The sequence below is a fragment of the Limulus polyphemus genome, unplaced genomic scaffold, assembly GCF_000517525.1.
Source record: "Limulus polyphemus unplaced genomic scaffold, Limulus_polyphemus-2.1.2 Scaffold823, whole genome shotgun sequence".
NCBI lineage: Eukaryota > Metazoa > Arthropoda > Merostomata > Xiphosura > Limulidae > Limulus > Limulus polyphemus.
Genome location: NW_013666433.1, coordinates 51,748 through 69,697, shown reverse-complemented (window position 1 = coordinate 69,697; position 17,950 = coordinate 51,748). Strand labels below are relative to the sequence as shown.

The 17,950-nt window shown below is 34.5% G+C and overlaps 1 protein-coding gene across 1 annotated transcript in view; it reads right to left on the bottom strand.

The window, feature by feature from the left end:
• Positions 1-17,950, bottom strand: part of LOC106460724 (transmembrane and TPR repeat-containing protein 1-like) — a 74,817-nt gene that overhangs the window by 46,322 nt on the left and 10,545 nt on the right. The window contains exons 2-3 of the mRNA XM_022387501.1: positions 14,871-15,048; positions 5,728-5,801 (exon numbers count right to left, since the gene is read on the bottom strand). Coding sequence (XP_022243209.1) covers positions 5,728-5,801; positions 14,871-15,048 — 252 coding nt within the window. The remainder of the gene's footprint in view (positions 1-5,727; positions 5,802-14,870; positions 15,049-17,950) is intronic.

Below are 17,950 nucleotides of genomic sequence, written 5' to 3'. Positions count from 1 at the left end.
GAAATATTACTCCTACTCTCACCTCAAGTTAGGTTCTAGGACGTTTTTATTCATTAACAATAATAATAAATCAGAAATATTACTCCTACTCTCACCTCAAGTTAGGTTCAGTACGTTTTTATTCATTAATAATAATAATAAATCCGAATTATTACTTCTACTCTCACCTCAAGTTAGGTTCAGTACGTTTTTATTCATTAACAATAATAATAAATCAGAATTATTACTTCTATTATCACCTCAAGTTAGGTTCAGTACGTTTTCATTCATTAATAATAATAATAAACTTCTATCGGGAAGAAATAGACTATTTCATTGCCTTCTCGTGATCAGTAATAATAAAATCTAGATAACAAATGATTAAAGCAAACAAGTTAATTAAATGCAGTCTTCTCAGCACCTAATTGCGTAATGATTCATCATTAAAGAGGAAAACAATTACAGCGTCCAAAAACCAGTCTTTTTGTGGGTGCGATACCTAGTAAAACAAGGTAAATCTGACGACAGAATCTGAAAGCTTAAAACAAACTAAGAAAGTCCAACCTTTCTCACTCCATCTATGGTTTAAGGTAGAAACTAACAAACTAAGGGATTTTACCCTTTCCACCACGTCTAAAGCTAAATCTAAAGCTTGAAAGAATGAAATAAGCTAAGGAGATCCAGAGCTTTGCAATTACATTACGTCTTAAGATAAATTATAAAAGGATAAAATAAAGTAAGGAAATACAGTCTTTTGTTATCTTATGAAAAAGAAGGAATCTTCAATAGCCGCGGCACTTGAAATTGTTTTAGGTAGGATTAGAGTAACTTAATTTATCAGAACGTTTTTACCCATTTTATTTGCTATATTTTGTGCGCCAGCAATACCAAGTGTGGGGCGCGCGTATACCCGATTAAGTTTTATTATTCATCAGTATCTTTACCAGCCTACCCTCAAATTGAAATTATTTTAGGAAGGATTACTGTAAATTAATCTATAAGACCTTGGGCGTAGTCGGATACATCAATCAAAAGCGGTTGACCTCCTGAGATCAAAATTGTAATTAGAACTCAAATCGGTCAAGAGATGACGGAGTTTGTACGTGAAAAACTCAAAGTCATTCTATGAACCGTTATGCCGCGGCTAAAGAAAACCTAAAAGATGTAATCATCCAACTTCGTTTGGGCCTGATTATTGATCTTTCAAACATAAAATAAATGTGTAACTTCATTCTTGAAAAACAAAAATTAAAACGCTTTCTACCCGCTCATTTTGAACCTTATTATTGATTTTTAAAATAAAATAAAAATCAACTACAAATGTACAGTACCCATCAATCCACTGCGCTGGTGATAGATACTGAAAAAAGAACTTTAAGGTGAGATGGTAGTTTTCGCAAATAACTTGTTAAAAAGTGTAGTTATATTTTCTTAGTGTCTTTTCGTTTTCCATTTGTTTTCGTACCTTAATATTTATTTAATCTCTAAACGAAAGCATTTTTGTTGTTGTTGTTTGTTATGGATGTTTGTGAAACAATTAATACATTGATTCAAGTCTGTACCATATGCACTAAACGAATTTGAATATGAAGTTAAATTTGATTGAAGGCAGTTTCATCTTCTAAGAAATGTACGTAACTTTGTATTTCAAAATAAAATATATGTATCGTGAAAAAATCACCAAGTCAAAACATACGTTACGCAAATCATAATAGTTAAAATAAGGTATTGTAATCTGAGAAATTCGTATTTGATATCGATATCAAAATAAGGTACTGGTAAGCTGAGAAGCTTGCATTTGATAGATATTTAATACTAACTTCTGATCAAAGCAGGCTACCTGCATAGGCCAGAAATAAAAATAACTCAATAACGAGCATAGCTAACTAAAAGACGTCCAAACTATCTCATTTATAATAATTAGATAATTGTGTACTGCCGCTGTTAACAACACTTTCGACCATGAACTTTCATAGTACTACGACAGCGGAAGTCACGTGACGCTGCTGGCGCGTTTGGCGCTGGTAGCGTGCGTGAAATTTCTCGAATGATCATGAATGATCGGGGAGGCCCGAGTGCATTCACGACGCCCCCTTTGTTTGTATATTAGCCTGGCAGAGAAGCCAGCGAGATATAGATAATTAAAAAAGCGAACAGTAGTGACGGTAAGTAAAGTGTGTGAATCACTGTGTTTTATAGCGTGTATTATAAGAGTTGTTAAGTTTAAAGTGACGAGAAATGTATTAACTGTGGAATTACTGTGTGCTAAAAGTTTGTATCGAGGAAGAATAAACTGGTTTAATCAACAAAGGACTTGTATCGCTGAAGTTCCTTGGAAAGAATTTCTACCGGAAATTAACAAACAAGCAGATACGTAACAATAGTAATATAAACAATATATTGATTAGCTGAAAGTCCGGATTTATTTAACATGCCAAAATAGTTAAAATAAGGCACTGTTAAACTGAGATGTATATATTCATAGCATTTTAAATATTATGTTGATAACATGAGAAGTACCTGTAATTCATAGGGATATCAACGTACTTGAAATAAGGTATTAGTATGCTGAGAAGTTTGTATTTGATAGAAAAACAAAGGATGCTAAAATATAGCAACACCAGTTTTTCTTTTTCTTTATCTGCTTTCCATGCTTTAAAACTAACTACGGCATAACTTATTTAATTGTGTTTTTAGCCGCGGCATATCGGCTCATAGAATGGCTATGGGTTTTTCAGAGTACATATTTTTAGCTCATAGTTCCGCCATCTCTTGACCGATTTGAGATCTAATAACAGTTTTGGCCTCAGGAGGTCAAACCCTTTTGATTGATGTATTTGACCACGCCCAAGGTTGTAACATTTAGATTATTCTTGGTGGATATAATGGTACATTCACATTTATCTGTAAAACGAAAAAGTAAAATTGGTACATGCAAAAAAATTTGGGATGAGAAGACGTTATGCACAAAAACTTAATTTTATTCGTTTGTTTGTTTTAACGCAAAGCCATATTAGGCTATCTGCTGTGTCCACCACAGTAAATGAACCCCTTGATTTTAGCGTTGTAAGTCCGTAACTTACCGCTGACCCACCTGGGAACATATAAATTTAATAGTACCGCAGATACTCCATTGTGTTGGTTGGTTGTTATGAATTTGGCGCTAGACTATCTGCACTAGCTGCCCCTAATTTAGGGACTAGAGGGAAGGCAGCTAGTGATCACCACCCACCGCCAACTCTTGGGCTACTCTTTTACCAACGACCGTCGCATTATAACTCCCCCCCCCCCACGACTGAAAGGGCGAGCATGTTTGGTGTGATGGGGATTCGAACCCGCGGATTGCTAGTTGAGAGCCTTAACCATCTGGCCATGTCGGGCCGTGTAGTTTTGAAAAAAATATATATACAATAAACCAAAGTAGAAGTTCAGTTAAGTTTCACTCAAGTAAACACGAATGTAGGTGACGTCATCTTTTAGAGACGAAGCAACTGAAAGAATTAGATATTTGTGATGAAAAAATAAATAAAATGACGCAGCTTCTCTTTTGTTATGTAAAGAAAACAAATTCTGATGAAATATTAGTTTCTTTCTGTTGCATAAAAACATGGTGGTAAATTCGGATTTTGATGTTACGATAAAAATCACACATTTTCCAGCAACTTGGCAGAACTATCTACGGAAATCGAAGGCTCTTTCTTGTCCTGACAGTGAAAGCAAGCATTGTTCCTTTTGTCGATCCAAATTCTACACTGTTAGACTGAGCCAGCGAAGGGTTCAATAAATAAAAATAATTTGGAACGAATTATTATCTCTAACAATATACTTGAATAATTCTTTGCCCGTTTTCTAAAAGTTTGCTTTGCATAGTTCACAAGTCGTTCTCGGTGATTTGACATTTTTAGTTACCTTTATTATTTATTGAATTTTAAAAAATAGGTCATTGGTTTGATGTAGTTGTCGAATTTTGACAAAGCTTGTTTCTTTCTTAGGAACGTACCTTCTCTAATACATTCATTTCACCTTGACAAGCTACTCAAGTAACGTTTTGGAATTTATTTTCAGAGCCCCTACGTATCCTTGCAGCTTCATTTTATCTAATCAAAAACACCTTAAGTGTGAAAAAAAGGTGCGTCCAAAAAAAAAAAAAGATTGAGTGTGGGACTTAAAAGAATGAAATCAAAATTGGCGACCAAACTGGTAGTTGCACTTATAGCACTGATAAGAATTTTACCTCAAATAATCATTCGTTAGTTAGCTAGGCCACGTTTTTTTGTTCAACTTGGGGTATGATTGTGGGTAAAATAAATTTTGCGGCCTAGTTAACTAATGAATGAATATTTGATGTAAAATTGGCCGCCAATTTTGATTTCATTCCCTTATGTAAGTCTCACACTCAATCCTTTTTGGTGTTTTTGATTAGATATCATGACTTTTGTCAATACACACGAACAAGCCAAAGCAAGTAAGAAAGTGACACTCGATAGTAACCAACATTAGCTTTAGGATCGCAACCCTATTATTGTGAACAGACCTTTACTTTACAGAACCAACCAGATTCTTTAAAATATATGGTGGTAGTTTGTCTCTCTAAAACAGTTTTAATAGCTTCCTTTATAGTAACGCTGTGGAATTTGGATTAACAGTTTCTTGTCATCACCCCCATGCAATCGGTATAGCCGTATCGAGCATCATTATTTATGCTAATTGCTTAAGCTAATATAACGTGACGCTAAACACTCTTTAATTAGGATATTTACATAACATTTAGTAAATTTGTGCTAAGAAGTTGATAATGAACAATCAATAATAACCATCCACCCGTATGATTCTTTTGAAAACTTGAGCTAGAAACTGCCAATCTAGTTTGCTTGGTCTAACCAGTACTTTTGTATCTGTACGTCCTTTAACCTTACAGTTTTGCTGCACTGATTTGCTGCCCTCTTTAATCTTAATGACAAAAAACTAAAAACTGTAATGAAACTGTAGTAAAAATGTTAGACCGATAGCATACGTGACTTTTTGCGTAGGCGTGCGCAAAACGTTTTGTTAAATTTGAGCGTTTGTTTTGCTGAATAACTTTGCACATATGGTTATAGTTACACCAAATGAGACTCCTAATTGTAGGTTGAAAAGAACTATCAGTATACCAAATTTTATAAAAATCTATAAAAGTTAAGAATGTTTTTCTATCAAATAAAGTTCCGTACTTTTGGTGCAAAGAGAAAAAAAATAGGAAGAAACTCAATCAAAATTGGATATGTTATATTTCAGGTATTTATTAATTGATTGCCTCGAAATTTGGTATAGAAAGTAAGAGTCCACTAGAGCACATCCATTGAAAATATATGATAGTTTGGACTACCACAGTTCGAGATACAGAAGGTGGAACTATCGCTAAACTATCACTCCTGTTAATAACACAGCAGCAGGTTGTCTTGACTGCACGGCACACTACCGTGTGTCTTGATATTTAAATTGCATTACACATAAGATTACAATAATGATAATAGCTATGATATCTGCATTACAGAATCTCCTGATTCTTCCAATTTGAAATCCATGATTTAATTGTGACTATATACTTTAATTTGTGATTCACTGTATCAGTTGGTGATATTACATTAGGTATGTACTAGAACATGCAGTTACGTTCATCGGCAGTACCATGGGATTACTTTTATATACAACAACATTTAGTTATACATTCCCAACACAAACATATTTATTCAATGCTATAATACTTACTTGTGAAAGCATAGAAAAGACACAAAGAAAAACAAAGCACTGAGAAGTTCTGCTCGTCCTACGATACTTGACACCTGAAAACAAAACGAAAACCTGTGTTAATATTAATCATGATCGTTTTTATCTCCTAAAGTCTAAGAATCTCAAATGATATGTTACGTATTCACTTTAACCGAAACAAAAGATTACCTGATTTTTTTAAATCGTAGGAATATATTAAATGACTCAATGGCTCATATTAACTTCAAAACTCAATGAACATAAAAACATATAATGACAAGCTAAAAATAATTACGAAAATTCAACTAGAAATTTGTAGAAAGACTGTAAATAAAACCTGCTGCAGTTTTCTTTTCATTTAGTTCAGACCAATTTTCTAAAAACACGCACACTTTAAATGTTACCAAGGGCACTAGCATCATATAACACAGTTCTTAGAAATATTATTAACTATAGGGCGTAACTTAGCTTTGGATAAAATATATTTTTGTTTCGATTGGCTTCAAATTGTTCATTCGAAGTGTGACTTAAATAAAAAGGTATTATCGATTAAAAACAAGCTTTAAAGAGCATAAAAAAAGAAATGTTCGTTTTTAGAATAGGGTAAAAAACAGGTTCTTAGGCAGAAATGTATAAAGGGGGAGTTACTATTGTACGAAATAGGAGATGAGGGAGCCACACTAAGGGGTCTGTCAGAAAAATGGAATTTTCACTAAATATTGTGCATTTTGATAGTATCTGGGACTGTTTTTGCACTTTCCAAATATGTTATATAAAAAATTGGCGCAGTTTAGAGGATCTGAAAGTACTAACCATCATTACCCCACACGTATGCATAATAAATATGTATTATTTTTACTTAATAAAGTTTCGTTTTAGTATGGTAGAATATGAGGGGAAGTTCCTGAAATTTTATAGATTTTAGTTCTAAACACTTGATATATTTTTTCCAATGCCTTCGAAACAAAAGGCTTATGTTTTACAAATTCATCTTTTTTTTTTATTGGAACTCAAAATGACAGTTGATTCCAGGAATATTCGCTCTATTGGCCAGATCTCAATAGCCACGAATCAAACAGTGACACGTGATTGATGGTCAATATTCACACCTTCTTCTTCTCTGAATACCTTTATCTTATTTTCTTTCCTGACATGATGATGGAACGGAAGTAGGAAATAAATTATATCTAATCTTTTCTGGGAAGACAAAGAAATATAGTTAACGATAACTGGCTATATATGTATACTTAAACAAACACTTCTAGTGTGTTATGTTATAACTGCTATCAAATTATCTTATAGTCGGTGTTTCTAGTTTTAAGAGTTAGGATTGTTCAGCTTTGATTATTTTTTACACATTACGTCAGTTTCTTGTGAATACGTTATTCTTGAAAGAGTTGCGAATAAAAAAATAATGTTAAAAAATATGGAAAGCATCATTCACACAAATATCGAGATTGTTATAGAAACCATATATGACGTCATTCTGAGTTATACGGTGTAGTCTAACGACTAAGCTGTGAAGAAGAATCGTTAAGACCAAAGCCAATATTTTTTGGAAGACGGCCATTGAATATTGATTTATATATTAAGTTAATTCAACATTTTCAAAATATACAAAATTTAGTGTTATGCCTTTAAATAAATAAAACATTTTTTTTTAAAATGAAAACCAAGGTGGCGTTTTTCTTGTCACTGAACAAGTGTTTTCTGAGCTTCATTAAAATAAGTTATTTCATACAGGGTAGAAACAAAATATTCTATTACATTGCACGGTATACTACGGTGAGTTGACTACGTTATATTAGAACGATTTTGAATATGCAAATCAATAAGACATATGACAGTCATAACTGGTATAAAATTTCGGTGGAATCAGAATTACATTTTGTCATTGTTTGGCGTTTCTTAAGTAGTGTGATGTCATCGAGCTTCGAGAGGATATGTAGCAGCCTTTCCGACGCACAATAACAGTACACTCAGTTGATAAAGATATCTTAAAATTTGAGATTTAGAATTTGCTAGAAGGGGACATCCTTATAAGTAATGGCGTTAGGAAACAAAGGAATATATATCAACTTAGGGTACAGAAAGAGACCTGCAATAAGCTGTACTCCAACCGGGGTAAGCAAATTGCAACATCTTGTAACCGATGATAATCCATGAACGCAAAGGTCAATGGCAAAAAAACAGTCCACGTGCTCTAGGCAACAGCACGCAAAATAGTCAAGTAGGATTTTTGTTTGGAAAAGTGACACAAGTTACATGTACACAAGTTGCTTCCAAGACGTATCTGTTCAACTATCGCATACCTCTAGTGGCTGGAGAATTAAAAGGGTATTCATGCTATTCCATACGAAGACGTACCAGACAAGTTGTCGGAGGCTTTGTTTGTTTGTTATCGATTTCGCGCAAAGCTACACGAAGGCTATCTGCGCTAGCCGTCCCTAATTTAGCAGTGTAAGACTAGAGGGAAGGCAGCTAGTCATCACCACCGATCACCAACTCTTGGGCTACTCTTTTACCAATGAATAGTGGGATTAACCGTCACATTATAACGTCCCCACGGCTGAAAGGGCGAGCATGCTTGATGTGATGGGGATTCGAACCAGCGACCCGCAGATAGCGAGTCGAGTGCCCTAACCACCTGGCCATGCCGGGCTTGCCGGAGGCATTGCCTATGAATTTCTGTGCCTCAGCTGTTGTGAAACGTACTGGGAAACCCTTGTTATCATACAATAGATGGCATATGGAAAGCAATCAGAGAAGAGTGGTTTGTTCTGGACATGAACGCTTTACGATTGAGCTTTTTCAAACGAAATTACACTGCAGAGCTATTGTCAAGATGCACAATCGTCAGATAGAGTGTGACCGGACGTGGCGAAATGGACTGTAACGACAAGTTGAGGCTCTAATATCATTTTAATGTAACGCACCCATCCTCTGTATTTTAATTCTTGTCTTAAGTTACTAAAGTATATGGAAGATGAAAAGTGAGGTATTTATATGGCTGTATAAACACACCATTCAGAACATTAAATCTGAAATACGTAATACTCTGAGATTTATTTAGGGATTACGAGTGTGCTAAGGCATTTCAAACGACGAATATTACTTTATTGTAAAGCTAGCTAGAGTTTTCGTCCCCTGGACGGAAGTTTAATTCATGATTAATAAAGGTTATCTTAGAACATGAAAAGTTGATTCTCTTATATGTAATTGTAAGAAAATGTAAAAACGCCCATAAAAAACTGCAAAATGCAAAACTAAACATTTGTGTGTATCCCCACATGAGCCTTCATACTAACTTTGGTGAAGATCCATCCACACCCTGCGAAGCAGTTACATAGACATACAATAGACAGTACTATTATATTTATATTTGTTTGTTTGTTTGTTAATAATTAAGCACAACGCTACACAATGGGCTATCTGTGCTCTGCCCATCACGGGTATCGAAACCCCGTTTCTGGCGTTGTAAGTCCGCAGACATACCGCTGTGCCACTGGGGGGCTTATATATATATATATCATTAACATAGTCATGGATTATACAATGGAGTAATGGAAGAGTGCATCTTCAATGCAGACAAAGGAATTACACTTTAACCCATAACAGGGGCATGGGCAAGTTGAAGACTAATACGTCATGTGATTTATCATCTTATTGACTTTTCCTCTTTTTAGGTTTGATAATATATTGAGCCAAACCTTCAGAGAAAAATATTTTATATTCCTAGATTCGACCCTGATCTCCTGGTTTGTATATAAATTAGGTTGGGTTTCTTTAATCGGAGACAAATCTCTGGTTCATTGGTCATCTCTACTCATCCAGGAAGAGAAGGAAAAACATCATTACTGAGGAATAGAGTCATAATCCAATGCTTTATAGCTTGCACGTTTCAGGTTATGTTCCACAGTTTTATACATACATTATGATATAGTTTTATTGTTCGTGCATGTAAAATCATAATGTTAGGATGACCTGCTGTTCAAAGTTGAAACACACACAAATATACCTACAAATAGCTAGACAGCTATTTATCTACTTATCTATCTGTCAAGGCAGACGTTACAGGTGTGTCTTTGTTAAATTCCCTGAGTAAAGCTTACGTTTCATGACTGTTTTTGTGCAAAAATAGTTTTTTAGGTTATGTCTTAAAATTCTCTTTCTGCTTTAATACTTCATGACATTTGCATTAGTTTGGCTCCTTGTTATACTTTCGCATACTCTGTTTTTTTTAAACAGTTGCATGCTGTGAAATAAAGGCCCTTAGTCAGAGTTAAACTCAGCACAGTTGTTCAGTTACTTTTTGAACAGATGCGGCTACGTCGAACTTATCTTATAAATCTTCCGGGGAAAGCTTACCAGTTTTCAGTTGTGGTCTCTTATATAAAAAAAAACACATGAGCATGCTATTCAAGAGCATTTAGTGAACATGTTTCTACTGTTTAATATTTGGTGAGAATGATTCACTTATTCATTATTTATTGAGCTTGTTCGCATTGTTCGATACATAGTGAAGATGCTTATATTGTTTAATATTTGGTGAGCATGATTTAGTTATTCATTATTTGTTGAGTATGTTCTAATTGTTCGATATTTAGAAAGCGCGTTTCGGTTATTCATAATTTAGTGAGCATGATTCAGTTATTCAGTATTTAATGGGCATGTTTTATCATTCACTATTTAATGGCCATGTTTTATCATTTAGTATTTAATGGGCATGTTTCTATCATTCAGCACTTAATGGACATTTTCTATCATTCAGTACTTAATAGGCATGTTTCTGTCATTCAGTACTTAATGGGCTTGTTTTTATCATTCAGTACTTAATGGGCATGTTTCTATCATTCAGTACTTAATGGGCATGTTTCTTTCGTTCATTACTTAATGGGCATGTTTCTGTCATTCAGTATTTAATGGGCGTGTTTCTATCATTCAGTACTTAATAGACATGTTTCTATCATTCAGTATTTAATGGACATGTTTCTATCATTCAGTATTTAATGAGCGTGTTTCTATCATTCAGTACTTAATGGACATGTTTCTATCATTCAGTATTTAATGGACATGTTTCTATCATTCAGTACGTATTTTTTGAAAGTTCTGACATGTTTTTTGGATCCAATGCTTCACTCTGTTATGGAAGTTTGGCATGTGGTTGGCCTTTTTCGAATCTTATGTAACTGTGAGCATATGGTTAGTCTGTTTCGCACTTTTTATATTTTTTCTTAATGGACTAGGATACTCTAACGTCAAGTTTATGTTCACAAAGAAATTCATTTAGAGAGAGAGAGAGATAAAAAAATTCACGATAATGTACTATAAAAGTTAAACATATGTTTTTCAGAGCCTTCATTATTTGTAATTACCCGTAATAGAGCATATTTGGTATTTTCAACCTGAAAAACACCTACAACGACACATGAGCTATAAGACCACGTAAGAGACCACAAGGTCCAGGCATAACTGTCTTATTTAGAACTCTGACCAGATGGCAAATAGCTATTAGCACCCAAAGCTGAAAATGCGGAACTCGAACGATGGACCACCAGATTCACAATTTGGCACACTAACCACTTAATCACGCCTGGTCCCTGAGAAGTAAGAGTAACTCCTTGATAGAAAACAATTAATTTAATCTATGTGTGGTAATTTCTGTGTGTTAATCAGATAAAATGAGATTAAACTATTAGCATAATTCAAGATAATCAATTAACTGACAAGAATTACATTTGTGATTCAAGAAGTTCTTGCTAGTGTAGAATGGCTTCCTGTTGTTCACCTGTGTTGTTTCACGTGTATTGATAAGGGGTGAATTATTTATTTATTTTTATAAAATTATGTAATTTTATATGTTTGTTTGTTTATTGAATTTCGCCCAAAGCTACGTGAGGGCTATCTGCGCTAGCCCTCCCTGTACCCATGCTTGGGCTACGCTTGTTACCAACGAATTGTTGGATTCACTGTTACATTAAATCGTCCTCGCAACTGAAAAGGCGAGCATGTTCGGTGACGCGATTCGAATCTAGTGCTCGAAGTACCAGGCCGATTCGTTACGCTGGCACCGTATGTGCACACATCGAAACTAGAGTTCTTTTGGTCTTGGGAGAAGCGAGAGATTTCGTAACATTACCTACTCTGTAACAACAACGGATATGTGTGACATCATAATTTACGTAGCATTACCTACTCTGTAACAAAAACGGATATGTGTGACATCATAATTTACGTAACATTACCTACTCTGTAACAAAAACGGATATGTGTGACATCATAATTTACGTAACATTACCTACTCTGTAACAAAAACGGATATGTGTGACATCATAATTTACGTAACATTACCTACTCTGTAACAAAAACGGATATGTGTGACATCATAATTTACGTAACATTACCTACTCTGTAAGAAAAACGGATATGTGTGACATCATAATTTACGTAACATTACCTACTCTGTAACAAAAACGGATATGTGTGACATCATAATTTACGTAACATTACCTACTCTGTAAGAAAAACGGATATGTGTGACATCATAATTTACGTAACATTACCTACTCTGTAAGAAAAACGGATATGTGTGACATCATAATTTCTACGATTTTCTTATTTCTTATCTTCATGTCCCTTTCTAAAGAATATTTAATCAACAAACATAGAAACTAACTCAAGGGAACCTTTAACAATTTTGGAGTGTAACCTCCCTCCCCCACAGAAAATATCAGTACTTATAACTAAATTATCACAGATTTGTATGTAAAACTGTGAATTTTCAGCAAAGACCCAGACATGAATAATATGAGTTCCCACGTATATAAAAATTTCTTAACTATTATATACAACCAGAAGTTTTAGTATTGATTGGCTTTTGTATAAGCACATTTCGATTTTAACGGGTCACGAAAGAAATCCAATAGAGCTAAAGAACAAAATACAGTAACAAGGATTGAATTTAATTCAATTTATACTTGATTTTTCTACAACCTGCTGTCTTTTTCACACTTTCATGCAGGTTTACATTGTGTTGATTTAACAGTTTCCCAGTTAACATGCTAAGCATGTTAGAATTTTATAAACTCTTTTCATTCTAGTTTTTTTTTAATATCGTTTTAGTTTGCAGCATAAGAGTTAAAACAGCAAAATTTTGTTCTTCGGATCCAATCAGAAACTTTTAATATTATTTCTGCTGAGGAGAGAAAGGGATTTTTTAAATATTGATTAGAATAAATATTTCTTTGAAACACACTAAAGTAAACGTTTTGTGAAACTCGCGAAATTCATCTAACGTTTTGAGAAACTCCGCGTGTATATTCCTTTTATCTTTGATGATCACAATGTATGTATACATCAGAAATATATGTACTGTTATCACTCATGGCCTGCAGTAACAATAGGCTAATTTCCAAGGATCTAATGGGATGTACAATATAAAATAATGTTGATGCAGAAATCAGGAAGAATGTCTTTTTCCATTAATCAAACTTAACGAAACCATGCAAAACTTAGATAGTACAACAAAAAATACGTTTGAATTAAAAAATCAAATATTAGAATATAGAGAAATACAATGTGTTTGAAATGAACAATCTCCGATTATCAAATACAATAAAAATACTCTGACATGGTCGGTGAGTGTAGTTTTAAAAATCAATTACGAACAAATAATTAGTTATTTTAGACATTATTAACAAAACCATACTATAATATTTCCTTTACAGTGGTTCAAAAGTAGGTCTGTGAACTCATATCTAACAATCGGGTTTCGATACCCGAAGCGGGCAGAACACAAATAGTCCATTGTGTAGCTTTGTGCTCAATATGGCTGTAATTTTGTGTCTAATTTTAGTCATAATACGTTTACTTAATTCTAAGAAAAGTTTCTTGATTCGATAAATTCATCTTCCCAGGAAGGCCTTCTATAGTTATATCAGGTCTGCTGTCTTTTAGTACTGCAACATTACTAAAGACAGGTTCCGATAACAAAACACGTGGCCGAACGAGGGCTTATGATGTTACAATAGATCTTTGTGGAAACAAAGACATTATCCTGATATAAAATATGTGGCCAAAGCACCACTTACAAGTGAGAAAAGAAAATTTAGTTGTATCAAATGAAATGTCCATATAACGATTCCAGACATTTCACCACACTTTCCCAGATATTTTGAATTACTTTACTATGGGGAAACACATATTGAAAGTTTGTTCACCTACTACATAACAAAAACTATGATTGAGGAAATGGTTGAAAGGAGGCTAGGAACACACATTTCTTTTCAGTTTCAAAATATTTACTGTTGTTAGGTGTAAAGTGATAATAGCTTGTTCATTGCCAGCCTTTTTATCTATGTTATAAAAGCCTCTAAAGGGTAAATGCTGCGACATTTCGTGGGAGGCGAGGAGAGGGACTGCATGAATCTTATACATTACGCAAAGTATATACCCGAAACACTTCTTACTTTATGTTAGTGTTGTTTAGTATACTCCAACCGGAGGATTGAATGATAGTTTTAAGTACAGTTTTATGTTGGTGTTGTTTAGTATACTCCAACCGGAGGATTGAATGATAGTTTTAAGTACAGCTTTATGTTGGTGTTGTTTAGTATACTCCAACCGGAGGATTGAATGATAATTTTAAGTACAGCTTTATGTTGGTGTTGTTTAGTGTAATCCAACCGGAAGGTTGAATGATAGTTTTAAGTGCAACTTTATGTTGGTGTTTTTAGTATGATCCAACCGGAGGATTGGATGATAGTTTTAAGTACAGCTTTATGTTGATGTTTTTTAGTATAATCCGACCGCAAGATTAATGATGGAGTTTTAAGTGGAGATGAATGGTGGTGTTGTTTAGTGTAATCCAACCGGATGATTGAATGATGAACCTTTAAGTGCAGATGAATGTTGTTGTTGTTTAGTGTAATCCAACCGGAGGATTGAATGATGTAGCTTTAAGTGGAGATGAATGTTGGTGTTGGTGTTTAGTGTAATCCAACCGGATGATTGAACGATGAACCTTTAAGTGCAGATGAATGTTGGTGTTGTTTAGTGTAATCCGAATGATGAACCTTTAAGTGCAGATGAATGTTGGTGTTTTTAGTGTTGTTTAGTAAAATAAAATGTGAAAAATTTCTTACCGCCTCAGTGTGGACGGGATGAGCAGCAAACAAAAGTCCTGTAATGGCTGAATTCTCAGTGTTCCATTGTAGGACGGTTCTACACATGAAGGTGAGAAGACAAACCACCAACCCGTGAAGGACCACGTTCACCAGATGAAAACCTTCCACTGCCTGTCCTCCCAGCATCATATTCCACCTGTTACAATAAAAATATGTGTATTAGAATATGTTTCTTATCTGAAAAAAAAATCAAAAACATACTAGAAACAACACTTAGTGCGATATTATACAGGTCTGCAAGGCAGAAGTCTCATAAATACATTTTAGAGTCAACGTAATAGTGGTTTCTGTAACAAAAACATGGAAACGATTATGATTATCAGATTTTTAAATTACAAATAAGATTATTTTTAACTCGAAAAAAAAGATAAATGAGGAGAGATGAGAAAAATTAATTATAGGTTTGTTTGTTTTAGCACAAGTTTACGCAATTGGCTATCTGTGCTTTGTCCTCCACGGGAAATCGAGCTCCTTAAAGTTTTCGCTGATCCACTGGGGGACAAAAAAACACAGAAAAAGAAGCAATAGCCTTTACATATTATAAACAAGTAAAACATGGGATTAAGTCGTCCCAGCAACATATCATGTTTTATACAGAAAAAAATTAAATGTCTAATTAATTGTTAGATACTATTACAACATGTATAAAAAAAAGACATCCAATATATAATGTAGCAAAAATTAAAACCTAACATATTGTGAAGTAAAAATTAAAGCATCTGATTAGTCATTAAATAAAAATATAAAATACTCCGCAAAGCTATGAAATGATAAAAACCCTATAATCCGAGCACTTTCGAAAGGCGGACCTTTCCTCTTCAGGGGCAAACTGGGAAGCTATAGATACCTTGGATTATTTAAAATTGAAGTATAGTACGTTACAATTCGAGCAACAGTGGTCACATCACGAAAGAAAATATTGACCTAAAGAACTTAAATAATGAACGAAACGATGGATTAAACATATAAAGAGTAACAGTAAAACTAAGAAAATAGGAGTAGGTGACGAAAAATTAAACAAGTACAATTATAAGCGTCAAACGTTACGAGGAAAAAATTTGGTAATCGCTATTTAATCTAAATAATAGTTCTTAGGACTTTCAAAGTAGATTAAAGTCGAATATAGTAAGAAAGACGTTCCATCTTATTACGAACCCCTTTTATCTCTATTTCTAAATCTAGTCAAAGGTGTAATGAAATATGGTTTATCCATCCGAATAATTCAAACAACAATATTATCATCTATCAAACCTCATAGTACCGCAGAAACGAAAGTCTAACTTTACTCCAATAGTAACTGTTAAATTTTTTTTAAAAATCAACGCTTCCAAATGGAATGTCTGCGTTGTATCTACCGAGAGAAATCCAATCTCCAATTTTTTGTGTTACACTACACCGTGTATATATTTAAAGAAAATAAATACCTTACATCATTCTATATCTTAGAGACATCTCCATTTAATTTCAATAGCTGAACAGAAAATAAGGAGAGATCTATAAAACCAGAACAGAAACAGAAAAATGTGCATTGGCGGGAAAGAGAGGTATCTACGAAAGTAGAACCGGAGCAATGATTGGAAAATATCATCTCTTTTTATTTCATTAATTCGCACAAAGTTACACAAGGGAGGCAGCTAGTCAACAGTACCTAACGCAGGGAGGCAGCTAGTCAACAGTACCCAACGCAGGGAGGCAGCTAGTCAACAGTACCCAACGCAGGGAGCAGCTAGTCAACAATACCCAACGCAGGGAGGCAGCTAGTCAACAGTACCAAACGCAGGGAGGCAGCTAGTCAACAGTACCCAACGCAGGGAAGCGATTAGTCAACAATACCCAACGTTAACTCTTATCTGATCGAATAGTGGGACTTGACAATCATTCTTATAACAAACCTATGACCCCAAGTGCAGCGCGTTTTGGGAGAAACGGGTCGCGATCTAGCAATCCTCATATTTACAATTCGACCACGCTAACCACAAGTCCTCACCCGATCACCGTCTTAAAGTTAAACCTTTAATGTTTATCCGTTCCATGCGTAACACTTTTTATTATTGTCTGGTTGTTAAACTGAATATACACGTATATAAATACCGTGATAAGATATTATTAATATATATATGTGTGTTGTAAATAGTAGTTTTAAACAAGTAGGCGAATGTCAAATATTATCATACACATATATAGAACAATAAACGTACAACTGTTTGTACAGAGTCGAATACATTATATTAAAAGGTCTTTAAAGTTTCACCACCTAATTACTGTCCAAATTGCTACGTTTTGACAAACTGTATTTGATAAACGTGCAATTTTGACATTAGTCATTCAATGTAGTTTCCATTACAAAAGGCTTTGTCATAAGGCTGGCATGTCCCAAGGCACGTCATTTCTCCCTGCATGGTTTTCATAATCTATATAGTTTACAAGGATGGCGGTTTTCCAGCGCCAACTTCAACAGTTCGATTGTACATAACTTCAAAGACACTGCGTCAGATAACTTTATTGTTATTTCTTCATATTGGTTATACTGGGTACCCGTTTTATTCTCCAGCTATTTGAGGTATGCGACCGTAGAGATATGTAATGGAAGCACTTTGTGTACACGCAACTTGTGTTGCTTTTCCAAAAATAGAATCCTGGTGGTTAGGGTACTTGACTCATAATCTGCGAATTGTGAGTTCGAATCCCATCACCGAACATGTTCATCCTTTCAGCTGTTGAGGCACTATAATGTGACGTCAATTCCACTATTCGATTAGAGTAGCTAGCCCATGAGCTAACTAGTCTATAATTTCAAAGTTATGGACGGCTAGCACAGATAGCCCTCGAGAAGCTTTGGATAAATTTAGCAATCAATTCTTTTTATTTTGTTGCGTACTGTTGCCTGGGATATGTGGACTGCTTTTGCCACAAAACTTCTTGAATTCTCCCCTGTTTCAAGATGACACAATTTGCTTACCGTAGCTGGGGTACACTTGTCTTAGGCCTCTTTCGGATAGTCATGGTGGCCCAAATTGGTGTATATTCTCTTGTTTCCC